General features: G+C 51.9%; 1 protein-coding gene and 1 long non-coding RNA gene across 11 annotated transcripts in view; one reads left to right on the top strand and one right to left on the bottom strand.

The window, feature by feature from the left end:
• Positions 1-370: 370 nt before the first annotated feature.
• LOC103243782 (uncharacterized) lies at positions 371-1,936 on the bottom strand. The gene is made up of 2 exons (XR_501215.3): positions 1,692-1,936; positions 371-888 (listed from the first exon to the last, which is right to left on the bottom strand). It is a non-coding gene; the product is annotated as an uncharacterized lncRNA (long non-coding RNA).
• Positions 1,937-2,033: 97 nt separating this feature from the next.
• The window catches only part of B3GNTL1 (UDP-GlcNAc:betaGal beta-1,3-N-acetylglucosaminyltransferase like 1), a 137,777-nt gene continuing 111,992 nt past the window's right edge, over positions 2,034-27,818 (top strand). For 5 of the 10 annotated variants that reach the window (XR_012088961.1, XR_005238826.2, XR_005238824.2 and 2 more), the window contains exons 1-5: positions 2,079-2,136; positions 3,538-3,676; positions 4,960-5,076; positions 5,175-5,274; positions 16,943-17,007. Coding sequence is in view for 7 of the 10 variants with exons in the window: in XM_037993785.2 (XP_037849713.2) it covers positions 3,659-3,676; positions 4,960-5,076; positions 5,175-5,274; positions 16,943-17,007 (300 nt within the window). In the remaining 3 variants the exon portion in view is untranslated. Of the gene's footprint in view, positions 2,137-3,537; positions 3,677-4,959; positions 5,077-5,174; positions 5,275-16,942; positions 17,008-27,818 lie in introns of all 10 variants that reach the window. The other 5 variants (XM_037993788.2, XM_008013384.3, XM_037993787.2 and 2 more) reach the window with 2 other exon arrangements.

The raw sequence follows: 27,818 nt of genomic DNA, 5'->3' as shown, positions 1-27,818 counted from the left end.
AAAACAAATTTCTGGCAGCGGGAAATGTGCAGGAAGGAAGGTGGGAGGCAAGCCCAGTTCTGGATACCATGTGCTGTGGAGGTGCAGAAGCCATGTGTGGCCCCTCACCCCTGGCCCTTACCACCTTATCATGAGCCTGCAGTGCATTCTGGCAGCTACAGGGCTACTTTTTACCGAGTCCTTTCCAATGAAGTGATTCCTCGTACCCCAACCTCTGGAGAACATGAGGTCCTTGGAAGCAAATTCTCAGGTTGCTTTTGCTAAAGTGTAAATAAGGCTGCATTTCCACTCACGTGACTTAAGCATTCCACTTGCAAAACAGGCTTTGCAGACAAGGAGGCAATTTAAGGAAAAAAAATCATCTACGAAGTGATGCTTAACAGAAGTTTGGCTTTGTTGTAACGGTTAATTGACAGAATGGTTTGCATTCAATCTTAGTTTTACACAGTCGAGGATTTGTCCAGGAAGGGCTGCGTACAGTCGCGCTCATTAATTGTGAATTACTCATTACTTCAGATCAGCTGGAACAAATCACAAGTGGGCTTAATCTCTGTGTGCAGACAGCACAGGGCTAATGGCAGCAGTCCCTTTTACTGACCTCCACGGCCCCGTCCCCAGTCAACCTCCTCCAAGCAGGGAGGTTCCAGAGGCCTCACAGCCGCCTGGGAGACCTCTCACGGCAGGCCGCTCCCCTGACAAGTTCAGGACTGCTGGGGTTCCCGGCCGCGCGTTCAGGACTCAGATCTGGAGATATCCGCTCTGTGCTCCTCCAGTATGAGGTTAGATACAGATGGGGCCTGGCCTGTGTTCCCGGCAGGGAAGGCCACCTCCAAGCTCCTCCAGATTCTGGCCGCCTTCTCCGGGTTCCCAGCCCTGCAGTTCCCAAGGCTGCACGGGGAGGCGGAAATGAGGGCAAAGGTGGAGGGTACCCGGAGCCCCTGGCGTCATGTCTTTCCTCGGGCACCCCTTCCTCCTGGGGGACCTCACAGTGGGGTCAGGAACTCACCCCGGGCACCCCTCCTCCTGGGGGACCTCCCGGTGGGGTCAGGGCCTCACTCCTGGGCACCCCTCCTCCTAGGGGAGTTAACCCCGGGCACCCCTCCTCCTGGGGGGACATCTCAGTGGGGTCCAGGCCTCAGCCCTGGGCACTTCTCCTGGGGGACCTCCCGGTGGGGTCAGGGCCTCACTCCTGGGCACCCCTCCTCCTGGGGGGACATCTCTGGGGTCCAGGCCTCAGCCCTGGGCACTTCTCCTGGGGGACCCCCCGGTGGGGTCAGGGCCTCACTCCTGGGCACCCCTCCTCCTGGGGGGACATCTCTGGGGTCCAGGCCTCAGCCCTGGGCACTTCTCCTGGGGGACCTCCTGGTGGGGTCAGGAACTCACCCCGGGCACCCCTCCTCCTGGGAGACCTCCCGGTGGGGTCAGGAACTCACCCCGGGCACCCCTCCTCCTGGGGGGACATCTCTGGGGTCCAGGCCTCAGCCCTGGGCACTTCTCCTGGGAGACCTCCCGGTGGGGTCAGGAACTCACCCCGGGCACCCCTCCTCCTGGGGGACCTCACAGTGGGGTCAGGGCCTCACCCCTCACCCCCATCCTGGGGCCGTCGCGTGTCCTGCACGCCCTGCTCTCCCCACTCCCCTCGTCCTTCCCGGTCAGGTGGCACAGCCCGGGTGAAATGCAAAGACTCTTACACATCAGCCTCGTTTGAGGCTTTACAGCAACCTCCAGGCCGCCTGGCTTGGGTTTGCAGCGCGGCGCCCTCGCACAGCCCCGCCTTCCCCGCGGCGGCGTCTACTGGGGGACCAGAGATTGGGACGCACGCCCCAGGGGAGGGCAGGAGGGTTCCACGGGCCGAGGAGGCCGCCCCAGAGGTGACCCGGGCCGGGGCGTGGCCCAGGGCGGAAAGGGGAGGCCGCGACCTCCCGGCCCCGCCCCGCGCAGCCCCGCCCCTGCCCCGCCCCGCCCCGCCGGGCAGGCCCACCCCGATGGACGCCGCTCTGCACCAATCGGAGGCTGCCTGGCCTCAGACCCGCCTCCTGGTGCCGCCCGCGCAGGCGCCGTAGGCCGAAGCGGCGGGACGAGCGCAGCGGCGTGGGCGGGGCGTCCGAGGAGCTCCAGGCCATGCAGGCCCACGTGGTAGGTGCCAGCGGGGAGGGCGCCCCGCGGCTCAGCCTGGGTCCTCGCGTCCCCTCACCCCGCCCTCCAGCCCTCTCCCGTTCCGGGCTCCGCAGCCCTGCACCCCCTCTCGGGCTCGCCTCCGGAGCCTCCACCCTGAGCAGCCCTTCGGCCCTGCGGGCGAGCGCGGCTGCGCGTGCGGGGACGCTCGGGATTGGAGCCCACGGGGCGCGGCCGAGAGCTGCAGCTCGGGCTGCGCTTCCGGCTCCCAGTCCCGCGAACGCTGCCTCCTCACTGACCTCCCTCGTTCTGATTTTGAAGCTTCGGGGCTGGGAGCTCAGGCAGTTCCCCGTTCGCCCTCACCTGGTCGTGGGGTGGACGGACGGCTCACCTACCTCGTTCCCTCCCGCCTGCGCCGCGCTCCTTCCCCGCGCCCTTCCCCGCGCCCGCGCTCCCGCCTCGCTCCCGCCTCGCTCCCGCCTCGCTCCCGCCTCGCTCCCGCCTCGCTCCCGCCTCGCTCCCGCCTCGCTCCCGCCTCGCTCCCGCCTCGCTCCCGCGCACCTGCTGTGTGCACCTGCCCCAAGCCTGCACACCTGCCCCACACCCCACAGTCGTGCCCCGCGCACCTGCCTCGCCTCCGCACCCGACACACCTGGTCTGCACACCTGTCCTGCGCTCCACACACCTGGTCTGCAGACTTGCCCCACACCCTGTACACTGTCCGCACCCGCACACCTCCCCATGCCCCACACGCCTGTCTGCACACCTGTCCGTGTGCCCCCACACAACCTCGCGCCCCACACATCTGCCCTCACACATTCCCGGCACACTTGCCCGTGCCCCACATACCCGTCTTGTGCCTGCACCCCTGCTTCACACACCTGCTCTGTGTCCTGCATACATGCCCGTGCCCTACACCTGCCTGTGCACCTGCCCCGCACACCTGCCTGCATATGCCACACACCTACCCGCAACCTGCTCAGTGCCCACACACCTGCCTGCGTGCCCAGCACTTACCCCAACACCTGCCCTGAAAACCTGCCCACAAGCCCCAAACACCTTCCCCATGCGGCCGGGAGAGGCAGGAGCAGAGGCCCTCGGGGTTCAGACCCAGCCAATAGACTGATACAGTGAACAACCACAGAGGTGTAGGATCAGCAGTCGCCCAAAGGCTCAGCATGTTTCTTTTTTTTTTTTTTTTTTTTAATTCCAGCCTTTTTTCTTTTCTTGTTTATTCCAGTCTTACTAAAATTGGGGACAGATTAATCAAGATCTGTCTTTGATAGAAACATTGTATTTTGTAGATCTTGAGAAAAATTATTTCCTTCCTTTCCTTTAAATAAATCCAAACTAAGGTAAATTTGTAAATAAATTAGGGAACTCGTTTTATTCTTTTTTTTTTTTTTTTTTTTTTTTTAACAGAGTTTCACTCTCGTTGCCCAGGCTGGAGTGCTGTGGCGCGCTCTCGGCTCACCGCAACCTCTGCCTCCCGGGTTCAAGCATTTCTCCTGCCCCAGCCTCCTGAGTAGCCGGGATTACAGGCATGCGCCACCATACCAGGGTAATTTTGTATTTTTAGTAGAGATGGGGTTTCTTGATGTTGGTCAGGCTAGTCTTGAACTCCTGACCTCAGATGATCCACCCGCCTTGTACCCCCAAAGTGCTGGGATTACAGGCATGAGCTACTGCGCCCAGCCAGAACTTGTTTTATTCATATAAACCTAAGTCCAGGAAGGGATAGAGTGAGGTTTCATTTATAAAGAGCTTGACTAAATTGTGTTTTCAACACAATTTCAACTTTTCTTTTTTGGATATAAATTAAGGGTGAGGACAGACTAATATCTGAGTATTGCTCTGTATCACTTAATATCATAATGTATAAAATTAAGACAACTCCTGTTAAGTCAGTTTTGTTGGCATTGGGTTTCACTGGTTTTACTCCATCCCACTTGAGAAGTTTTGGTTTTGGGCTTCATGAGAAGAGGACAGTGCTAGTGCCAAGTCAGCCCAAAACGAAGGTAGAACCGAGGAATCCAGAGATGGACCTCAGGACTCCCATTGGCTCAGCTCGGTTCTCTGAACACCGCCTGCCGGATACTTTGTTAAAACATTGCTTTTTGTGGGCCAGGGGTTACTTAAAGGGGTTATTTTGTTGCAGATTTTCTAACATGGTTTGCTGAAATGCTTATTCTACCTAGAAAATCCAGTTATTTCCATCAGTGGGTTGGAAGATACCCAGATACTTGTTTCAACCAAAATGATGTTTCTGATCAGTCATTGGAAAACTTATGAGTTACCATTGAATTGGGAACAGTTTGATGCCTTTCAGTTTTTTTGTTTTTGTTTTTGTTTGTTTTGTTGTTGTTGTTGTTTTTGAGACAGAGTCTTGCTCTGTCGCCCAGGCTGGAGTGCAGTGGCGCCATCTCAGCTCCCTGCAGCCTCCGCCTCCCAGGATCACGCCATTCTCCTACCTCAGCTTCCCGAGTAGCTGGGACTACAGGCGCCTGCCACCATGCCTGGCTAATTTTTTGTGTTTTTAGTAGAGATGGGGTTTCACTGTGTTAGGCAGGATGGTCTCGATCTCCTGACCTCGTGATCCGCCCGCCTCGGCCTCCCAAAGTCCTTTCAGTTTTTTTTCCCCCCTTTCAAAAGCATATGGAAGGCAGTTCAGGGAAAGCTAAGGCATAAAAAATCTTACGAGCATGTTAAGAGCCTGGAGAGAAGGAGTGGACACCTTTTGTTTGTCACGGCATATGTGCGGATGGGGAAGGGGAGGTAAATTAGAGCCATGGAAAGGGAACTAAGTTTACACATTTCTATTAATCCATTTTTTTTGAATTCCAGTCTGTTATCCTCCCAGTCCACAATGCTGAACCATGGCTGGATGAGTGTTTGAGGTCTGTTTTGCAACAGGACTTTGAAGGCACGATGGAGCTGTCTGTTTTCAATGATGCCAGTAAGGTTTGTATCAACTTCCTATCGGGTGACTCAGCCCCAGTGTCAGCAACGGTTGACTGTTCTGAGGGCAGTTTCCTGACCTGCCAGCGTTCTGCTTTCAGGACAAGTCTGGGGCTATCATTGAAAAATGGAGAGTGAAACTGGAAGATTCTGGTGTCCATGTGATCATTGGGGGGCACGATTCTCCTTCTCCCCGAGGTGGTAAGTAAACATGCTTAGATTATTAGACTATAATTTGTGGTTTCTTATCAACTTACATACTGAAACAGTTTCGTGTTGTTCAAATACTGACAAAAAGTATCCTGGTGGTAGCTGGGTCTACCACTTATTAAGAACCTAGTAGAGGCCAGACGTGGTGGCTCACGACTCTAATCCCAGCACTTCGGGAGGCCAAGGCAGGCAGATCACTTGAGGTCAGGCGTTCAAGACCAGCCTGGACAACATGGGGAAACCCCATCTTTACCAAAAAATACAAAAATTAGCCAGTTGTAGTGGCACATGCCTGTAATCACAGCTATTTGGGAGGCTGAGGCAGGAGAATTGCTTGAACCCAGGAGGCAGATGTTGCAGTGAACCAAGATCATGCCACTGCACTCCAGCCTGGGTGACAGAGCAAGACTCCATCTCAAAAAAGAGAGAGAGAGAGAGAGAGAGAGAAAGAGGAAGGAAGGAAGGAAGGAAGGAAGGAAGGAAGGAAGGAAGGAAGGAAGGAAGGAAAGAAGGAAAGAAAGAAAGACAAAGAGAAAAGAAAGAAAGGAAAGAAAGAACCTAGTAGACGTAAAATTTCTTCTTCTTAGGTAGGGATTTATTACTGTGATCTGACTGTCTGTGTCCACCTCCCCCCAAATTCATATTTGAAGCCCCCGGGGTGATAGTATTAGAATGATGTTAGGTGGGAACTTTGGGAGGTGATTAGGATGAGGGTGGGGCCTCATGAATGAGATTAGTGCCCTTACAAAAGAGGCTCCACAGAGCTCCCTCCGCCCTCCTGCTGTGTAAGAACACAGGGAGAAGGCACCTGTGTGAGCCAGGAAGTGGCCCTCACCAGACACCGACTCTGCTGGACCATTACTCTGGGATTTCCCAGCCTCCAGAACTGTGAAAAACCCCTTCCGCCCCCCAGTCTGTGGTATTCTGCAGTGGCAGGTTCTTCTATCCCTAGCGACCACTCGTCTGCTTTCTGTCTCTGTGGATTTGCCTATTCTGGACATTTCGTATGAATGGAGTAAGGTTACACGTGCTCTTTTGTAACTGGCTTCATTTAGCAAAAATTTTTTTTTTTGGAAACGGAGTCTCGCTCTGTTGCCCAGGCTGGAGTGCAGTGGCGTGATTTCAGCTCACTGTAATCTCCGCCTCCCAGGTTCACACCATTCTCCTGCCTCAGCCTCCCGAGTAGGTGGGATTACAGGCACCCGCCACCGCGCCCGGCTAATTTTTTGTATTTTTAGTAGAGATGGGGTTTCACCGTGTTCACAAGGATGGTCTCGATCTCCTGACCTCGTGATCCGCCCGTCTCGGCCTCCCAAAGTGCTGGGATTACAGGCGTGAGCCACCACGCCTGGCCCTAGCATAATGTTTTAACATTCCTCTGTGCTGTGGCATGTATCGGTGCTCCATTCCTTTTTATGGAAGGACAATATTCAGTTGTACATGTGTGCCAGGTTTTGTGTGTCCGTCTGTCAGGCAATGGACATTTGGGTTGTTCTACTGTTTGCTGCTATGAATGGTGACAGTATGAACCTTTGTGTATGGCTGTTGTTTGAACCCTGGTTTTCAAATCCTTTGGGTATATTCCTTGGTGTAGAATTTCTGGCTCATATTGTAACTCTGTGTTTAACATACTGAAGAGCTGCCAGACTTTTCCACAGTGGATGCATTTTACATCCCTACCAGCAATGTATGAATGTTCCAATTTCTACATATCCTCATCAATACTTGTTATTTTCTGTTTTTTAAATTATAACCGTGCTGGTGGGTGTGAAGTGGCATCTCATTGTGGTTTCAATTTGAATTTCCTTGTTGACTAAAGATGTTGTACCTCTTTTCATGTGCTTGTTGGCCATTTATATGTCTTTCTTGGGCCAGGTGTGTGGTGACTCACGCCTGTAATTCGGCACTTTGGGAGGCCGAGACGGGCGGATCACGTGAGGTCAGGAGTTTGAGACCAGCCTGGCCAACATGGTGAAACCCCTGTTTCTACTAAAAATATAAAAATTAGCCAGGCGTGGTGGGCACCTGTAATCCCAGCTATTCAGGGGGCTGAGGCAAGAGAATCGCTTGAACCCGGGAAGCGGAGGTTGCAGTGAACAGAGATAGCGCCATTGCACTCCAGCCTGGGTGACAGAGTGAGACTCCATCTCAAAATAAATAATAAAAAATAAATGGGCCGGGTTTGGTGGGTCATGCCTGTTATCCCAGCACTTTGGGAGGCCAAGTTGGGTGGATCACCAGAGGTCAGGAGTTCGAGACCAGGCTGCCTAATATGGTGAAACCCCATCTCTACTAAAAATACAAAAATTAGCTTGGCATAATGGCCCCTGCCTGTAATCCCAGCTACTTGAGAGGTTGAGGCAGAATTGCTTGAACCCAGGATGCAGAGGTTGCTGTCAGCTGAGATCGTGCCATGGGACTCCAGCCTGGCAACAAGAGCAAAACTCCATCTCAAAAAATAATAAATAAATAAATAAATAAATGTATGTATATCTTCCTTGAAGAAATGTTTATTCAAGTATTTTGGCCATTTTAAAAATTGAGCTATATGTGTTTTCAGCTCAGTGCAACCTCCGCCTCCTGGTTTCAAGCAATTCTCATGCCTCAGCCTCCTGAGTAGCTGGGACTACAGGTGTGCACCACCACAAGCAGCTAATTTTTTTGTATTTCTAGTAGAGACGGGGTTTCTCCATGTTGGCCAGGCTGGTCTCAAACTCCTGGCCTTTTTCTTAATTGCTCTGGCTAGTGCTTCCAGGACAGTGCTGAATAGAAGTGGTGAAAGTGGGCGTCCTTGCTTAGGTTCTCCTAAGCAATTTTAGGGGAAAAGCTTCCAGTCTTCCACCACTGAGTACGATATTAGCTGTAGATTTTTATAAATACCGTTTGTTACGCTAAGGAGGTTCCCTTTTAATTCTAGTTTGTTGAATTTTTAAATCATGAAAGGGTGTCAGATTTTGACAAGTGCCTTTTCTATACCCATTTGAGATGATCATATAGTTTTTCCCTTTATTCTGTGAAGATGATATATTATGTTGATTGATATCCTGTGTTGAACCGTCCTTGCATTATTGGAATAAATCCCTCTTGTTCATGGTGTATAATCTTTCTAGTATACTGCTGGATTCAGTTTGCTCGTATGTTGTTCAAGATTTTCGCATATATATTCGTAAGGAATATTGGCCTATAGGTTCCTACTCATATGTTATCTTTGTGTGACTTTGGCATCAGAGTGATACTGGCCTCATAGGATGAGTGTTTCTTCCTCTTGTTTTTTGGAGGAGTTTGGGAGGGTTGGTGTTAGTGACTCTCTACGTTTGGTAGAATTCATCAGCGAAGTCACCTGACTCTGGGCTGTTTTGTTGGGAGTTTTTTTTTTTTAAATTACTGAGTCAATCTCTTTATTTGTTACAGGTGCGTTCAGATTTTTTTTATTTCTTCTTGAGTCAATTTTGGTAGTTTGTTTGTTTCTAGGAATTTGTCCATTTCATCTAGGTTATCTAATTTTTTGGCATACAGTTCTTCATACTGTCATAATCCTTTTAGCTTCTGTTAAGTTTGGGAGTGATGTACCACTTTCACTTTTTATCTCAGCGTTTTGAATTGTCTTTCTTTTCTTCTTAGTCAAGTTGGGTTTGTCAATTTTGTTGACTGTCTTCAAAGAATCAACTTTTTCTGTTGATTTGCTATTGCTTTGTTATTGTTTATTTATTTTCACTCTAATCTTCACTATTTCCTTCCTTCTGCTGGTTGAGTGTTTAGTTTATTTTTCTTTTTCTGGCTTCTTAAGGTATACTTTTAGGTTCTTGATTTTAGACCTCTTTTATGTAGGCATTTATAGCTATAAATTCCTTTCTATGCACTGATTTTTCTACGTCCTGAAAGTTTTGGTTTGTTGTGTTTTTGTTTTCATTTGTCTCTGAGTATATCCTAATTAGCCTTATGATTTCTTCTTTGATATATGGGTTGCTGAAGAGTATATTGTTTAGCTTTCATTTATGAATTTTTCAGTTTTACTTCTGTTATTTATTCCTAGTTTCATTTCACTGTGGTCAGAGAAGATACTTCATATAATTCCAATCTTTAAAAAAATGTTTAAGGTACATTTTATGGCCTGACGTGTCATCTGTCCTGGATAATGCACCCTGTGCACCTGAGAATGTGTGTTCTGCTGCTGTCGAGTGGAGTATTCTGTGTATTTCTTTCAAGTCTAGTTAGTTTATAGTATTGTTCATGTTCTCTGTTTCTTTATTATCTTCTGTCTAGATGTTCTATCCATTATTGAAAGTAGAATGTTGAATCTCCGACTGTTACAGTAGAACTATTTCTCCCTCCAGTTCAGTCAATCTTTGCCTTACTTAATTTTGTGACCTCTTATCAGATGTGTACAGTTTTATACTTGTTACATCATCTTCTTGATCAATTGACCCTTTTATCAATATATCGTCTTTCTTTGTCTTTTATAATAATTTTTGACTTGAAGTCTATTTTGTCTGATATCAGTACAGCCACGCCAGCACGCTTTGATTACTAGTTGTGTGGAATATCTCTTTCCCTTGTTTCACTTTCAACCTCTTTGTGCCTTTGGATCTAAAGTGAATTCGTCATATAGACAGCATTTAGATGGATCATAATTTTTAAGATCCATTCCGCCAGTCTTTGCCTTTTAATTGGAGAATTTACTCCATTTACATTTAAAGTGATTGCTGACAAGGAAGGGCTTTTGTCATTTTGCTATTTGTTTGCTATATGTCTTATGTCCTGTATTACTGCCTTCTTTTCTGTTTAATTGCTTATTTCTAATGTGCCATTTTGATTCCCTTCTCATTTCCTTTTCTGTATATTTTTAAATGATCTTCTTAGTGGTTACTGTGAGGATTACAATGAACATCTTAAATTTATAACAATGTAGTTTGAATTAATACTTAGCTTCAATTGTGTAACATTAACAAATGCATAAGTTATTTTCATGAATGTAGATTTATAATTGTTTACTGGTGTGTGTGCAGTGGTAGGGGGCAGGGGCTCACCCTGTCACCCAGGCTGGAGCGCAGTGGCATGATTTTGGCTCACCACAACCTCCACCCAGTGGGTTCAAGCGATTCTGGTGCCTCAACCTCCAAGTAGCTGGGACTACAGGTGCATGCCAGCATGCCTGGGTAGGTTTTGTATTTTTGGTACAGATGGGGTTTTGCCCTGTTGCCCAGGCTGGTCTCGAATTCCTGGACTCAAGTGATCCACCCACCTCGGCCTCCCAAAGTGCTGGGATTATAGGCGTGAGCCACCGCACCCGGCTTGTTTTCTGTGTTTGTTTTAAAAGCATGTAGGAAAAACTATAAACCAAAATAATACTATCTTTTATATTTACCTGTGTAGTAAACTTTATCACCGTTCTTCATTTCTTCTTTGTCTATGAGTTCCCGTTTAGTGTCCTTTCATTTCAGCCCTGCAGTGAACTCCCTCAGTTTTTGTTTACCTTAGAATGTCTTAATTGCTTCTTCGTTTTTGAAAGATGGCTTTGCTGGGTATAGGATTCGTAATTGACAGTGTTTTTCTTTGAGCACTGTGAATACAGATGGTCCCCAACTTACAATAGTTTAACTTACCATTTTTCAGCTTTATGGTGGTTCAGAGGCAAATACAAATTCAGTAGAAACTGGTTCTGTCATGATGCCAGGCAGTGGCAGTGAGTCACAGCTCCCAGGCCCCCACACATTTTTGACTTCGGATGTTTTACAGTGGGTGTGTGCTATCCCATTGCCTGTGGCCTTCATTGTTTCCAGTGAGAAGTAAGCCGTTGGTTTTATCGAGGGTCTCTTGTAAGTGACAAGTGATTTTGTCTTGTCACAATATTTTGTCCTCATCTTTGGCTTTCAGCATTTTTACAATGATGTGTTTAGCTGTGAATCTTTTGTGTTTATCCTACATGGAGTTTGTTGAGCTTCCTGGATGTGTAGATGAATGTTTTTCAATAATTTGAGAATTTTTCAGCCATTATTTTTTAAAACTTTTTTTCCTGCTTATTTATCTTGCCTCTCCTTGTGGTACTTGCATTGTGTATATGTTGGTACAGTTAATAGTATTCCAGCTTCCTCTGAGATGCTCTTCACTTTCTTCATTCTTCTTTCTCTCTGTTGTCAGATTCAGACTTATCCATCTGTCTCTATGTTTGCTATTTTTTCTTCTGCATATTTACATATACCCTTGAGCTCCTCCAGTAAAATTGTAGTAGTTTGAGAATTTTTCAGCCATTATTTTTTCAACCTTTTTTTTTCTACTTATTTCTCTTGCTCAAGAATATTTTTATGCTCAGTTGACAGTTTGGCTGGGTATAGAATTCTAGGTGCAAAATAATTTTTCTTAGAATTTTAAAGGGATTGCCTCGTTATATGCTAGTGTCTGTGTTTCTAATAAGAAATCATACGCCAGTCTGACTCTTGTTATTTTAAAGGTATTGTTTCTCAAAGTATTTAAGATTTTTCTTTTGGGGTTTTGAATTTTGAAATTTCATGATACTGGGTCAAGATGTGTCGAGGTTTCTTCATTCACCCTCTGTTTTTATGTTGAATGATTAGCTTGTGTTCTCAGCTTTGATTGTAATAGATCAGGGTGCTTTTAGTTCGACTTTAAAGTTTCCGTGTAAGACTTGAAAAAAATATGCCTGCCTCCATTGCATGGGGCTGAAAAAGTCGAGGTTGGCAGATGAGACATTTTTAGTTGGTGGACAGGTTGCTATGGATTTTAGGAGTCACAGCTTCTCTAAAATAATGGTCGTCCCCTTTGCCGCATGTTAGAATCATCAGTGAGTTTTATAAAACCAAGCCTGAGTCTCACCCTGAGATATTCTCATGTAATCGGTCTGGGGTGCAGCATGAGCACTGGGCTTTTCAAAGCTTTCCAGAAGATTCTGAGATGCATCCAGGATCAGGAGCCACTGCTTCAGAATGTGCTCAGGAATGGGTGGCTCCGCCCCAGTGGACTTGGTCCCGAGGGAGTCTCATAGCTACGACGTATTTCAGGGGCAAGCGGCTGAGGGTTTAGAGTCCCTCTGGAATGTCCCTATGTGAGAGCCTGTGGAGTTAAGTCCTCTGTTGGGTCCTGTTCAGATCTGTGAGATTCACATAATCACAGGCTCACCCGCGGGGTGTCTCAGTGAACAGGAGCAGCTCGCGGCCCCAGCTCTTCTCCTGCAGCGCTTTGGGGCTCAGAAGATGTAGGAGTGAAGTAGACTCAGGTGTGGGGCCAGGCTAGTGGGGCCAGGCTGGTGGAGTCGGCTCCACGGCCGCCTCGCTCTGCCTCTGTTTCCTTATTTGTGAACAGGCCGTGGTAGTCAGTACCCATCTTGGAGCACTGTGAGGTGTGAAATGAGCTAATCCACATGGTGTCTAGAACAGGTGCGGGCCGTGGGCGCTCGGCAGGGTGCCTAGAACAGGTCCCAGCGGCGGGCCCTTGGCAGGGTGTCCAGAACAGGTGCAGGCGGCGGGCACTCGGCAGGGTGTCGAAAAGCCAGGGGCATAAACAGGCGCGGGGAGGAAATGCACCCGGGGAGGCGAGTGCCTGTTCTGCCCTGGGATGGACGGTGGGCACTCAGGAGGTGTTGGCAGCTTTCGGTCATCATCGTCATCTTGTGTATTTGGAAGATGTTTTCCCGAGTTGTGTCTTATTTTCATTATCTTTTGTGGGTTTAAAATAGAAAACTCTTTATAAATTGGTAGAATGTTTCAACTTGCTTCTGAAATGTGTTTAGACAAACTGGTTTTTGAAACTACTATAAACATCCTTTAATAATCTTTTTTTTTTTTTTTTGAGACAGAGTCTCGCTCTGTCACCCAGACTGGAGTGCAGTGGCCGGATCTCAGCTCACTGCAAGCTCCACCTCCTGGGTTCACGCTATTCTCCTGCCTCAGCCTCCCGAGTAGCTGAGACTACAGGCGCCTGCCACCTCACCCGGCTGATTTTCTTTGTATTTTTAGTAGAGATGGGATTTCACCGTGTTGACCAGGATGGTCTCGATCTCCTGACCTCATGATCCACCCGCCTCGGCCTCGCAAAGTGCTGGGATTACAGGCATGAGCCACCGTGCCCGGCCTAATGTTCTTTTAAGTTAAAGAATGTTAGAGGGTGTTTTGCATCTTTTATAGTTGGATGAAAACAAATTTAAAGTATTTTGGTGACTGTTGTGACACTCCTTGTCTAAAAACATTCGTCCATATTCAAAACATTTTGCTTTTCATTAAATACTTTTTATAGCTTAGCTCTAACTTGAGTCACATCCCATTTGTATGAATTCTATCAACAATAAAAGCGATCTGTGGTAAAGTTCTGAAAGACCAAGGTGAAGGTCTGAGATGAGCTGTCCTGCTTCCTGTCTGAAGGTGGGTAAGGAGACCTCACGAGGACCCTGTTCTACACTTTGATAAAATGGGGTTGGTTTGGTTATAGCTGAAAGGGACATAGTTTCCTGTAATAATATTTTTTCTTAAATAGGGAGAGTTACACTGACCGTTAGATAACATAGATCCAAAGTCTCTCTTTTCAGAAGTGCTGGGTGTTTGAAATGGGTTGGTTCATTTATTACAATTCGGCACCGCGTTTCCTAATAATGTGGCCACTCACTGAACCCAAAATGAAGCCCAATCCCACCCTCTTCTCTCCAGGAGGAAGGAATGTTAATATCTCGCCTCCTTGTGAGTTTTTCCTGCCGAGACCATGGCAACCAGATCCCCTCACAAAGGGACCGGCCTCCCCAAACAGGAGCCCCGCACAAACATTTGACTTTCTTCAAGGCAATAATATTAAAGCAAATTCCTTGTCTTTGCCAAACACAGGATTCATTGTGAGAAACTTCCAGCTTCCTTAGTGAGATAAGTCTTCCCTCGTTACCCAGGTTCACGGATACCATTCTCCCCTGAAATCTGACACTGACAAGCCACGCTGTGAGCGGAGCCCCTGGTGACTGCGGCGTGCCTGTGGAAGGCCCCTTCCGGCCCTTCGCTCTCACAGGTGCCCTCCGCCTGTGTTTCTCGTGGGGAGCTTCCGGGCACTCACCGTGCTCTGCACGATGATGGAGGCTCGGCTGCAGCCGCTGTGGAGACACGGCCCACCGTCCGTCCCAGGGCAGAGCAGGTGCTCGCCACCCCGGGTGCATCTCCTCCCTGCACCTGTTCATGCCCCTGGCTTTTTGACATCTGAGATCATCTGGCTAACTGGGTTGAGCTGGCTAAACTTTAGGGATTAATGCTAGAAGTTAAACTGCTACCTGGTCCAAAGCCCCCCACCCTGCAGAGGGGCACTGCTCTGGGTGGGAGAACACAGAGAGGGTGGGCGACTCTGCGTCTCACTTCTGTGCAGCTGTGCAGTCCCAGTGGTGCCGTGAGTTTGCCAATGCCCCCCCTCCTGGAACAGGGCAGCCCCCGTGCGGCGGGAGCCCTGCCTGCCCCTCCGTGTAGTGGAAACGGGAGAGGGACACGGGCGTGGCTGAAATGCACACTTGGCCTCTGTCCCCTCAGACCCACAACTTTCTGCAGCTTGTCTTGGTTTGGACCAGAGGGATTTATTGTTTACTTCTGTGCGCGTCTGTTTTGCTTTGTGTGACTTTCCTGGCTGCCGTCACATCCGTAACTGTACGGTGCTACCAGCCTCGCTTCTAAGGAAAGTGGGTATCCTGCCCCTTGGAGCCCCCTCAGCATCCTCATTTTGGGCTAAATGCCGCCCCTGATCCACCCTGCCGTCGCATCCAAGCTGAGCCTGCCACACGTCCATTTCTGCTGGTTATTCTTGGTTCAGATGCCTTCCTTGGCTACCCCTGCCTGCAGGGGGAAGTTGAACCTTCTTTGCCCAACAGGCGGTTCCCACGGAGCTGCCCAGTGCCTGCTTTCCCAAACATAGGCTGCCCCAAATAATATTGTCTGCCCAGACGGCCCACCGCCCACAGAGCGGCACCCTGGATGGTGGTCTGCCCTGGGCTGCCTGCTCCTGCCGGTTCACATTCTTAACAGCCTCAGGCTCTTGCCACAGCTCCCTGACAGGGACCCGCTAAGCCTCCCTTTCCCTGCTTTCAATCCCGTTCATTTGGCATTTAACCCTAGGTCGTCGTTCAGCTCTTTTTCCAGCTCAGTTGTGATATCTTTGAAGACAAAGACTTTTTGGAACTCCTGTTAAAATATAATATCCACACAGAAAAGTGTACATCGTCATCGTACGGCTGGATGAAGGTTCGCAAGCTGAACACACCATGTAACCGGGACCCTGAGGAAGAACAGAAGATCACAGCCCCCAGAAGCCCCTCGGGTCCCGCTGGTCACCCCCTTTCCCCAAGGGCAGTTCCTAGTTTCTCACAGCACAGAAGAATTTCGGCTGCCCTTGTGCTCCGGGCCAGTGCCCCTACCCGGCAGCCGCTCCCTTCTCTGCCCAGCAGCCTGGGAGAGGCACCCACACTGTGTGTGCAGCCCTGGAGGTGCCTTCTTGTCGTGTGTGTTGCCAGCTTTTCCGTTCTGCGCTTGGGTCGTTCCCAGTTTTGAGCTCTGACGACACCACTGCCCTCGGTGGCCATGCAGATTGAGCTCTGCTGGGTTGACGCTGTGGGTGTCTGTCATGGGACGTGCACCCACTCTGGTGTTGGGGATGCTGGTCGCACATTCAGCTCATCACAGAGATGCACGCCAAGATAATCACCCTCCAAGCGTCCAGCCCAGTGACCTCCACCAGCCCATCACGCACATGCAAACTGCTCGCCGAGCGTCCAGCCCAGTGACCTCCAGTCCGTCACACACACACAAACCGCTTGCTGAGCGTCCAGCCCAGTGACCTCCAGCCCGTCACACACACGCAAACCACCTGCCGAGTGTCCAGCCCAGTGACCTCCAGCCCGTCACACACACGCAAACCACCTGCCGAGTGTCCAGCCCAGTGACCTCCAGCCCGTCACACACACGCAAACCACCTGCCGAGTGTCCAGCCCCCAACTTCCCCTTGTGACTGGATCCTGACTTTCATCAGAGTAGACTTTGCAGACTTCCTTCCAGGGGTATTTTAATTTTGTTTAAAAAAATATTTGCAGGACTTAGCTTCGTGCTGTACTCAGTGAAGGTCCATCTCATTTTTTTTCCTTCAGTGAGCATATCAGACTTTAACGAAGTGCCCGGTGGACTCTGTGTTTTATCCTTGTTCTCGTTATGCCACCTACCAGAGGTGGAATATTGTCTCTCTCTGACTTTCCTTTCAGTCCTTTGACAGCTGACCCACGTTTTTGGTGGCAGTGCAAAATGTTCCTAGCTTTCTTAGAGAATAGCGTATATTGGCCGGGTGCGGTGGCTCACACCTGTAATCCCAGCACTTGGAGGGCCGAGGTGGGCAGATCACCTGAGGTTGGGGGTTCGAGACCAGCCTGACCAACATGGAGAAACCCCAAATACAAAATTAGCCAGGCGTGGTGGTGCATGCCTGTAATCCCAGCTACTCGGGAGGCTGAGGCAGGAGAATCGCTTGAACCCGGGAGGCGGAGGTTGCGGTGAACTGAGACTGCACCACTGCACTCCAGCCAGGGCAACAAGAGGGAAACTCCATCTCGAAAAAAAAAGAATATCGTATACTAAGCTCTTGGAAAGAGAATTGCTGCAGGAAACTGAATTACAAAAGAGTTTTGCTCTTCTTTTTTCCACAGTCGGATACTCTAAAAATCAAGCAGTTGCCCAGAGCTCAGGGTCTTACCTTTGCTTTTTGGATTCGGTAAGTAACTTTCTTTCGTTTGTAATGTATACACGTGTACATGTTGGTTGAGTAATTAAATGATCTTACATTTTAGTGTGGGTCTTGAAAATCATTTTTCTAATGGTTATTAGACTAATAATGTATTAGTCCGTTTTCACGCTGCTGATGAAGACACAGCCGAGACTGGGTAATTTATAAAGAAAAATAAGTCGAATAGACTCGCAGTTCCATGTGGCCGGGCCGGCCTCACAGTCATGCGTGTCTGATGTGGCGGCAGGTGAGGAAGGCAGCTTGTGCAGGGAAACTCCTCCTTTGAAGTCCGTCAGCTCTCCTGAGACTCACCCAGTATCACTAGAAAAGACAGACCCACCCCGTGACTCAGTGGCCTCCCAGCGGGGCCCTCCCACGACACGTGGGAATTGTGGGAGCGACAATTCAAGGTGAGATGTGGGTGGGGACACAGCCCAGCCATATCAAAGTTATTAGACAACCTTAAAAATTAAGGTCAATAGGTTGTTCCTGTTTAATTGCACTTAATGAGTTAATCATGATAAGTACAATGATATAAAAATGTAAAATTGCACAGCAGAGAGCGATGTAAGCAAAATGAAGATAAACTGGGATGAAATCGGAAAATATGGTACTTAAAAGATTAATAACCTTACTGATTAATAAAGGTTGATAAGAAAACACTAAGAAAAGGCCAGGCACAGTGGCTCATGCCTGTAATCCCAGCACTTAGGGAGGCCGAGGTGGGCGGGTCACTTGAGGTCAGGAGAGTTCGAGACCAGCCTGGCCAACATGGCAAAACTCTGTCTCTGCTAAAACTACAAAAATTAGCCGGGCGTGGTGACACGCACCTGTAGTCCCAGCTACTCAGGAGGCTGAGGCAGGAGAATCGCTTGAACCGGGAGGCAGAGGTTGTAGTGAGCTGAGATCGCACCACTGCGCTCCCGCCTGGGCGACAGAGCGAGACTCCATCTCAAAAACAACAACAAAAAGCTTTGGTAAGCTGCGGGCAGCAGCCAGTTGCCCTGGGATGCATAAGACCAGCTGGCCGTGGCACGCTTGCCCTCCTGGTGACTGGTGGGGTGTCTGGGAGGAACAAATGGGGCACACAACCTCTGCTTTATTTGGGGTTCAGTGTGGGACACACAGATACTGCCCTGGGTCTTCAGACTTTATCACAGGGTTTAGATTTGGTCTTCATAGTTGAAAAACCAAAAACCAAAACCACGACAGAAGAGGAAGGACCCTGGGAAAAGCAGAAAAAGTAGAAAGACAGACGAATTTATGAGGCAGAGAGATGAAGCTGTGTACAGATCCGTGGTCTCATTTGTCCGTGTCTAGAGAGAACAACATCAAAAACGCGTTTCCTTGTATTCAGGGGTTTGATTCCCTGCCGCGGGGGTGTCTTTGTCTCGTATTGAAGGTGCATTGAAGCAGCAACATCATGAAGGCCCCACAGGAGGAGGGAGGCCTGGGAACCAGAGCGTGCTGGGACCCCGAGCTCGGTCTGGGTCGGAGGCCGGGCCTGGTCTGACCCGTCGTCCGGCCCCCGTGCCTGGCTCAGGAGCAGGTCTGCAGATGTTGTGAGGCTGGGCCTGTGGGCAGCTTCCCGGGTGGAGTTGGTGAGGACGAGAGGTGAACATCCTGGAAGGACGCTGGGGTTTTGCCCGGCTGACCAGTGTGAACGTCACCTGAAACTCACTCTGGATCCAGTATGTGCAGAGGGGGTTAGAGCGGGACAGATACGGTTCCTGACCTCTAGGTTGGCAACTGAGGACAGTTTAAACAGATCTTCACCTTTTGCTCATGAAGCGTCTCCATCCTCCCTGGGACCCGCCCCACACCCACTGCTGTCAGAGTGGGGCCTCACTGCACGCCGTTCTCGTCACGCGACAGCGCCTGGCCGGCTTGTCCTCGAGCCTATTAGGTGGGCTCAGGTGTCCGGAAAGGCTGTGGAGGGCCTCCCCGTGACTGTCCCATGGCCAGGTTCCTAAGGGGCAGGGGTGAGTCCTTACAGAGCCCTGTCTAAACGTGGCACCAGTCCTGCGAGGGACCCGCGGGTGCTCGGGCGGCCGTCGCTGAGTTTACGCCCTTCCCCGCCGGCCTCTGATCGATCAGTGCCTGACGCGGCGTTTCCTCCTGGCACACGCTGCTGTGTTCTCTTCGGCGTTTCCTCCTGGCACACTGCGTGTCCTCGTCTCGGTTGTTTGTGTTCTTGGAAACTTCAGCAGAATAAGACAAAGAAAACAAGAAGCCCGGCTTTTAAAGAAAATAGACTTTAAATGTCTCGTTCATTACAATGATTTGGGTTCCAGGCCTCTTGGAAATGTTCAAACGAAATGTCTATGACAAGGTCTGCAGAGCAGCTCCACCCAGGAGGTCCAGCGGTTCTTAGAGCGCTGCCTGCTTCTGAGCTGGCCAGGTTTTCTTTTCCCTTCGCCCTGCAGGGTTCTCAGGGTGGAGAGCCTCTGTCTGGCCCCCTCCTGTCCCCCGACTCCCGTCCTCGCTGGGGAACCGGCCGCGTCCCCCGACTCCCGTCCTCGCTGGGGAACCGGCCGCGTCCCCCGACTCCCATCCTCATTGGGAACTGCCGCGTGGCCGTCCACATGCACAGGAAGCCACGTGGCCTTCCTGGAACTGCCCCGAGGGCTCTGAACTGGGGCCTCAGGTGAGAGGAGGGGGCGCGTGTGGCTGGGATGAGAAGGGCCAAGGCGGGGCGGATGCTGCAGGCAGGGACGGCCCAAAGGCTCTGCCTCCGCTTCGCCAGCCCTGCAGTGTTGTTGTGGCAACCCCGGGGCCATGGGGAGGGTTAGACAAGCCTGGCCGTTCTCGTCCTCGCTGCCAATCCTTGAACCGAGGGGACAGGGACGCAGCGGTAGCCGGGCCGCAGAACCCTCGCAGCCGCCAGGCGCTCTGAGCACGGCCTGTAGCGCCCCAGGCCCTCCCGCCTCGGAGGCTGTTCCCCTTTCCACCCCTACGGCTGCCCTTGGCCTCCTTCGCTGCTAAGTCCCTTTATTTCTTTACTTTCCCACCTGTGGTTTTGCTTCTGCTTTATTTGCGCTCATGCTGCTGTTGTGTTCCTAACCCTTGGGCTGGGCCCCTCCTCTCCAGGCTTTTGTTTTCTAATGTAAGATTTAAGCAACTGGTTTTCCTCTTATGGAGAACTTAGTACTGTGGGGGTGTCCGTAAATTTGAATATAAAGCTCTAGTTATTATTCAGTTATGTTTCCTAATGTCCATTATGATTTCTCTTTCTTCTCATTCTTTTTTTTTTTTTTTTTTTTTTGAGACGGAGTCTCACTCTGTCGCCCAGGCTGGAGTGCAGTGGTGCGATCTCGGCTCACTGCAACCTCCGCCTCCTGGGTTCAAGCGATCCTCCTTTCTCAGCCTCCTGAGGAGCTGGGACTACAGGCGCCGCCACCACACCCAGCTAATTTTTGTATTTTTAGTAGAGACGGGGTTTCACCGTGTTGGCCAGGACGGTCTCGATCTTTTGACCTCGTGATCTGCCCGCCTCGGCCTCCCAAAGTGCTGGGATTACAGGCGTGAGCCACGGCGTCCGGCCCCTTTTTCTCCTTTTCACATTTAGATCTTAGGATCTCAGGAGCCCAGAATCAAACTGATCAGGCCCCTTGGTTCAGGACACATTCTCATCATTTGTTCAAGCACGGCCCGTTTTGTTCGTCTCTGTGATTATAACGGTACCTGTTTTCCTGGGTAGCGACTAACCGAGGCCAGTGGTGCAGGTGGTAAAGGAATTCACCAAGACAGTTGTAGGTCAAGAAAGGCAGATTCATTTGAGAAAACATGGAGATAGGTTGCAAGAAAGCAACGGGCACGTCAGCAAGAGAGGAGCTGACTGGCCGGAGACAGAGCTTGCCGGGGTTTTAGAGGTGGTGCTTGTGCTGGAGAGGGCCACGAGCAGTGCTGGTAACACCGAGGTTGCAGGGAGCTAAGGTGTATTTTTCTCTCAGCCGAGGGTCTGCTGATGAGTTGGGCAGAGGAAGATTGTGAGTTGGGTGAGTTATTTGTGCAGAAATGCTGTGTGTCCTGGACCATGAGGAATCTGCTTTTTCTTTTTGCTTCCCCTGCTCCCCTGAGCCTGACTTCTTTTCCCTAATTACGACTCCACACCTATATTTTTTATTTTAATAGTGTTACAAACACCCATGGACCTGCCACCTAAAACAAGAGCCAGCCCAGGCCTCTCACGTCTCGCAGGTGACCATGCGTATCCCCTGCCTCCTTCCGCTCAAATTCTGTGCTCCTCCTCCCTTGCTCTCCTTTTAAAATAAGTATTTTGTATCTATACAAATCTGAAAAAAAAATTTTTTAACTTCGGTCCTTTTTAACTTTATAAAACGGGTATCACTGTACGTAGTATTTTGGAACTTTTAAACCTTACTGTTGTTAAGGTCCGTCCATGTAGTTGCATCTCATTATAGTTTGTTCAGGTTTTGAAAATGGCGGCAGAATTTACATGCAGCAAAGTACAAGATTTCTGTGTGAAATTTGTGCACAACATGGGTAATCTGCGATGTCTGACAGCTCACACGCCTGTGTAACTAACACCCCAGTCAAGTGCAGAGACCTGTCCCTCGGAACGACCCTGCGTGCTCCCGGCTCCGGTCCCCACGGCAGCCACTGGCCTGACTTGGAGCCCCGGGGCTTCCGTTGCCAGCCCTTGAATTTCACGCGTAGGTGAAACCACACAGCTGTGCTCTCGCGTTTCCCTTCCCTCTCAGCCGAATGATCGTGCGTTCCAGCCTTCGTATTGCTGGCTCCGTCCCGTGTCCTCATCCTCATGTGACGGCACCATGATCGTTTCGATGCTGTGGTTTCCGGCTCGGGTTACTGGGAGAAAGGCGCCATTAACATTCCTGTCTGTCTTTCTGTGGACGTACCTCTCCGTTTCTCTTGGGAAATACCTAGGGGTGGAATTGGCACGCCATAGGGAAAGGTATTTTTACCCTAAAGGAATCTGCGGAACAGTTTTCCGGCGTTCGTGCTGTTCTGCCTTCCCGTCAGCAGGTGCGGGCTCTGCAGCGTTGATGCCGTCGGCCTTTATTTTCATGATTCTCGTGGCCCCGAGGTGTGTCTCACTGTGGTCTGACATTTTCCTGATGGCTGGTGATGATGGTGAACACCTTTTCGTGGGTTTATTGGCCATTCATAAATCTCCTTTCATGAAATGCCCGAATCTCACCTTTTACAAAATTATCTTTTTTTTTTGAGATGAAGTCTTCCTCTGCCACCCAGGCTGGAGTGCAGTGACACGGTCTTGGCTCACTGCAGCCACTGCCTCCTGGGTTCAAGCAGTTCTGCCTCAGCCTCCCAAGTAGCTGGGACTCCAGGTGCCGCCACCACACCCAGCTAATGTTTTGTATTTTAGTAGAGACGGGTTTCCCCATGTTGCCGAGGCTAGTCTCAAACTCCTGAGCTCAGGCGATCCGCCCGCCTTGGCCTCCCGACAGGCTACGATTCCAGGCGTGAGCCACGACACCTGGCCTGTTTATCCGACTAGTAATGAGTTAAAGAGTTTTGTGACATATTCTGGATACAAGTCCTTTGTCAGGTGTATGCATTGTGGATATTTTTTCCCTGTAAGTGGCTTTTTTTTTTTTTTTTTTTTTTGAGAGAGTCTCACTCTGTCACCCAGGCTGGAGTGTGGTGGCCCAATCTCGGCTCACTGTAGCCTCAGCCTCTGAGGCTCAAGCAGTCCTCCTGTCTCAGCCTCTCAAAACACAGGGATTACAGGCATGACCCACTGTGCCCGGCCCCTCTTCGTGTTTTGATGGTGTCTTGATGAGCAGTAGTTTTTAATATCAGTGAAGTCCAACTTATTTACTGTTTTCTAGTTAAATTTTTTCCTAAGAAACCTTTGCTTACCTGAAGGAGAAGTTGTATTTCTCTGGTAGCTTCTAGTTTTGACTTTCCTGTCGGCGTCTCTTGTCCATCTCTAGTTAATTTCTGTATGTGGCGTGCAGTAAATGTCAAGGTTAGTTTTTTTCATGTGGCTATTCAGTCCCAGCATCATTTGTTGAAGACCTTTCTTTTCTCCGTGGAACTGTGCTGAAGCCTTTGTTGAAAATCACTTGGCCATGGGAGGGTGGGTTTGTCCGCGGGCTCCCTGCCCCGCTCTGTGTGGGTTTGTCCGCGGGCTCCCTGCCCCGCTCTGTGTGGGTTTGTCCGCGGGCTCCCTGCCCCGCTCTGTGTGGGTTTGTCCGCGGGCTCCCTGCCCCGCTCTGTGTGGGTTTGTCCGCGGGCTCCCTGCCCCGCTCTGTGTGGGTTTGTCCGCGGGCTCCCTGCCCCGCTCTGTGTGGGTTTGTCCGCGGGCTCCCTGCCCCGCTCTGTGTGGGTTTGTCTGCGGGCTCCCTGCCCCGCTCTGTGTGGGTTTGTCCGCGGGCTCCCTGCCCCGCTCTGTGTGGGTTTGTCCGCGGGCTCCCTGCCCCGCTCTGTGTGTCTGTCGAGGGTGGGTTTGTCCGCAGGCTCCCTGCCCCGCTCTCTGTATCTGTCGTTTGCAGTTCGTTTGGTTTCTCTGCCGAGCAAACCTGCTGTGTGCATCCACCTGGCCTCCTGTGGACGGGCTTTTGGGCTGCCGTCGCTGTGCACAGACCTCTGGCTGTTCCTCTTAGGTTTGTGCCAGGAGGTGGAATTGCCAGCTCCAAAGGCGCGGAGACAGATACCTGCAGACGCCGGCACTCTCGCCGGCTCCAGCACTCAGATTCCAGGGGTTCACTTTCCTGGCTGGGCAGGAGTGAAGGGGGCCTCACCCCGCCTGGATTTGCACCTGCTGGTCACGGGTCACGGTGAGCATCGTCTTCTGTTCTTGGCCGTGTGGGTTTCCTTTTCTGTGAAAAGTGTTTGCATCTTTTTGCGCATTTCTTTTTCCCCTTTGAAACCACCAGAACTCATGGAAAGTTTCAAGGATACCGCAAAGAACATTTTGTTCTCCCTGAGCCATTGGCATAGGCCACCACCCTCATGCGTGTCATCCCGAGTACGTTTTCCTGCGGCCCAGGCCTCCCCTTACGACAGGAATGTGCTCACCGGGACACAACTCACACCCGGTGCTGGGCCAGGCCGTCCCAGTGGTGCCGTGGGAGAAGCCCCTGCTCAGAATCGCACTCCGTTTGGTTGCCCTGTCTCTGTAATCCCCTCCGCCTGGAATACCCTCAGCCCCACCTTGACTCTGCTCTTCTTGATGTTTTGAAGGCTCTGAGGCACTTTCTTTGTGGAACACCCTGACACTTGTGCTGTCCGTGTTTCCTCACAGTGAGGTTAGGCTGTGCAGCTTTCTCTGGCGTGTCTCGGAGGTGGCACAGCCCTCTCACTGCCTCCTTCACGCGTGTGGTTTTGATTTGCCTCTTTGCTGAGGGGGCTCGGCTCTAGCACCTGGGGCAGGTTGCACCTGCTGTGTGGGAAGGTGAGGACAAGCACACATCCTGCTCCTCATCAGACTTGCAGTGCAGTGGGCACCTGCACTTCTTTACGTGTGTGTGGACTCCGTGCTGTCTGCGTGTGTGTGTGTGTGTGTGTGTGTGTGTGTGTGTGTGGGGGCTTCACGGTTTCTATGTGTGTGTGGACTCCGCGGTGTCCGTGTGTGTGTGGACTCCATGGTGTGTGTGTGTGTGTGTGTGTATGTGTGTGTGTGTGTGTGTGTGTGTGTGTGTGTGTGGGGGCTTCACGGTTTCTATGTGTGTGTGGACTCCACGGTGTCCGTGTGGTGGGGGGAGCTTCACGGTTTCTGTGTGTGTGTGGACTCCGCGGTGTCTGTTTTATTTGAGTTATCAGTAGTTACTGTCACTTACTGTCACTGGCCAGTGAGGAACCTTTCAGACTGGCCTCCATGCCCTTTGACCAGGCCCCACGACCCTGGAGGACGTCTTGCTCCTGGAACGGGGACCGTGGTCTTGCGGCTGCTGGCTGCTCTCGCTCTGGAGATCCTGGACAGCGGTGGCCGTTCGCTGCCCTCTGTGCTGGCCGATGTGTCCAGCAAGGTGTCTGGGGGGGTTGGAGCGCTTTGCACCCCTGAGCGGCACGGCCTGGCCCCCTGGCTGCAGCTGCGGCGTTCTGGTCAGTCCACAGCGTCGCGGTGTCGCCTGTCCAGCTGCAGAATGTGGTCCAGGGCAGGCCAAGCGTCGAGGACATCATGGACCTCAGGCCCCTTACCCAGGCCTGACCCACACCAGGCCCCTGCAGCTTCCGCAGGCTCAGCCCCGGGGACGTGTTAACACGTGTGGCTTCGCCTCTGGGCCAGAGTCCTCTTTTCCTGGTGGGGCTGGGGCCCTGCACGGTTCCCAGCTTTTCCCTCCACATGGAGAGCCCGGTCTCTACGCAGGACACAGATATTTATCCCTCAACAGTTGGGCCCCCCATGGAACCCACCTCACCTGGAGATTGGAGGTGGGTGAGAGGCTCTGCTGGCCGTGTCCGTGCGTGTCTTCCGCGTGGTCTGGCGAACTCTGTCTGACCTGCCGTGTGGTCTTGGAGGAGACTTGATATCCAGTTCGGGAAACTATTCAGAAACCCGCGGAGCACCGCCTCCCACCGGGGGTTCATGTTGAATTTAGAAGCAGGGCCCGCCAGCCTGCAGGACCCCGTGCAGAGGCTGCTGCTGAGGTGGCCACCTGCTGCGGCCGGGACCACCTGAGGCCTGTGCCGGGCGCTCCTGTGCGGACGACTGGGGGGGCCGCTCTGCTGCCTCGGCACATCGGGGACGCTGCCTCCAGGAGTGGACACCTGGAGCCTCTTGTACGTTCACCCATGTGTAGCCTGTAGGTCCAACAGGAAGTGTGGGGACACAGGACCTCGTGTCAGGCGAGTCCTCCCCACACGGTGCCCTCCAGCATCTCCAGGGTTAGAGACACACGGTCTGGTGTTTTCTCTGGCGAGGCAGCAGGAACCCGCGCAGTCAGTAGGGGAGGAAGCACTTTTAAATTACTAATTTGCAGAAGATCGAGAAAGGCAATTCAACCTCCTTTGTGATGAAACATTTTGTCCCACCGTGTCCCACGGCTACCGAGGGCTGTAGAAGCATCGGCCCATTTCACCCGTGAAGAGGTTTCCACTTTCCCTTCCAGCTCTTTGCTGCAGCTGTGGGAGGTCAGGAGACGGAGGGGTGGGAGGAAGGAGAAGGGGAGGTCGGGAGAGGTGGGGGTGGGAGGAAGGAGAAGGGGAGGCCGGGAGACGGGGGGGTGGGAGGAAGGAGAAGGGGAGGCCGGGAGAGGTGGGGGTGGGAGGAAGGAGAAGGGGAGGTCGGGAGAGGTGGGGGTGGGAGGAAGGAGAAGGGGAGGCCGGGAGAGGTGGGGGTGGGAGGAAGGAGAAGGGGAGGTCGGGAGACGGGGATGGGTGGGAGGAAGGAGAAGGGGAGGCCGGGAGACGGAGGGGTGGGAGGAAGGAGAAGGGGAGGTCGGGAGACGGGGGTGGGTGGGAGGAAGGAGAAGGGGAGGCCGGGAGACGGAGGGGTGGGAGGAAGGAGAAGGGGAGGTCGGGAGACGGAGGGGTGGGAGGAAGGAGAAGGGGAGGCCAGGAGACGTGGGGGTGGGAGGAAGGAGAAGGGGAGGTCGGGAGAGGTGGGGGTGGGAGGAAGGAGAAGGGGAGGCCGGGAGAGGTGGGGGTGGGAGGAAGGAGAAGGGGAGGCCGGGAGAGGTGGGGGTGGGAGGAAGGAGAAGGGGAGGTCGGGAGACGGGGTGGGGGGTGGGAGGAAGGAGAAGGGGAGGCCGGGAGATGTGGGGGTGGGAGGAAGGAGAAGGGGAGGCCGGGAGAGGTGGGGGTGGGAGGAAGGAGAAGGGGAGGCCGGGAGACGGGGGGGTGGGAGGAAGGAGAAGGGGAGGCCGGGAGACGGGGGGGTGGGAGGAAGGAGAACGGGCGCCTCCCAGCATGCATTTAACAGAAAGGGGACGCGAGGCCGTGCTTTGTCTTGGGTGGTTTTGAGAGCAAAGCATTTCACCGCAGAGCATGGCGGTGACCAAGAGATTCCTGAATCGTGCTATTTTCCCTCTATTTAGAATGACACGCTGGTCAGTAACTAACTAAATGCAGATGTAGCTAGCTGAGTGAGGAAGCGTGTTTTTCCTCGTCTCTTCATCACGTGCCACCTGACTTCTATGTTTGACTTGTCGGCTTTAGCCTGGAATTGTTTAGAAAAGAGTGTTGGTGTCAGCTGTGTGGAATCTGCTGCAACTTAGAAAATAGCGGAGAGGAGCCAATGTCCGTTCACACTGGTGCAGGTGGGGCGGAGACAGGGCTAAGGTGATGTGAGTTCACGCCAGTGTAGACGGAGCGGGGACAGGGCTGAGGTGATGTGAGTTCACGCCGTGTAGACGGGGCGGGGACAGGGCTGAGGTGATGTGAGTTCACGCCAGTGTAGACGGGGCGGGGACAGGGCTGAGGTGATGTGAGTTCACGCCGGTGTAGACGGGGCGGGGACAGGGCTGAGGTGATGTGAGTTCACGCCGTGTAGACGGGGCGGGGACAGGGCTGAGGTGATGTGAGTTCACGCCGGTGTAGACGGAGCGGGGACAGGGCTGAGGTGATGTGTTCACGCCGGTGTAGACAGAGCGGGGACAGGGCTGAGGTGATGTGAGTTCACGCCGGTGTAGACGGAGCGGGGACAGGGCTGAGGTAATATGTGTTCACGCTGGTGTAGATGGAGCGGGGACAGGGCTGAGGTGATGTGAGTTCACGCCGGTGTAGACGGAGCGGGGACAGGGCTGAGGTGATGTGTTCACGCCGGTGTAGACGGAGCGGGGACAGTGCAGCCGGGGTAGAAGCAGGCAGAGGAACGTGGAAGGAGGGACTGGCTGAGTCTTCCGGCC

This window comes from Chlorocebus sabaeus, chromosome 16, assembly GCF_047675955.1.
Source record: "Chlorocebus sabaeus isolate Y175 chromosome 16, mChlSab1.0.hap1, whole genome shotgun sequence".
NCBI classification, from domain to species: domain Eukaryota; kingdom Metazoa; phylum Chordata; class Mammalia; order Primates; family Cercopithecidae; genus Chlorocebus; species Chlorocebus sabaeus.
Note: the sequence above shows the minus strand (reverse complement) of the source record. Positions and strands in the feature narration are given on the sequence as shown.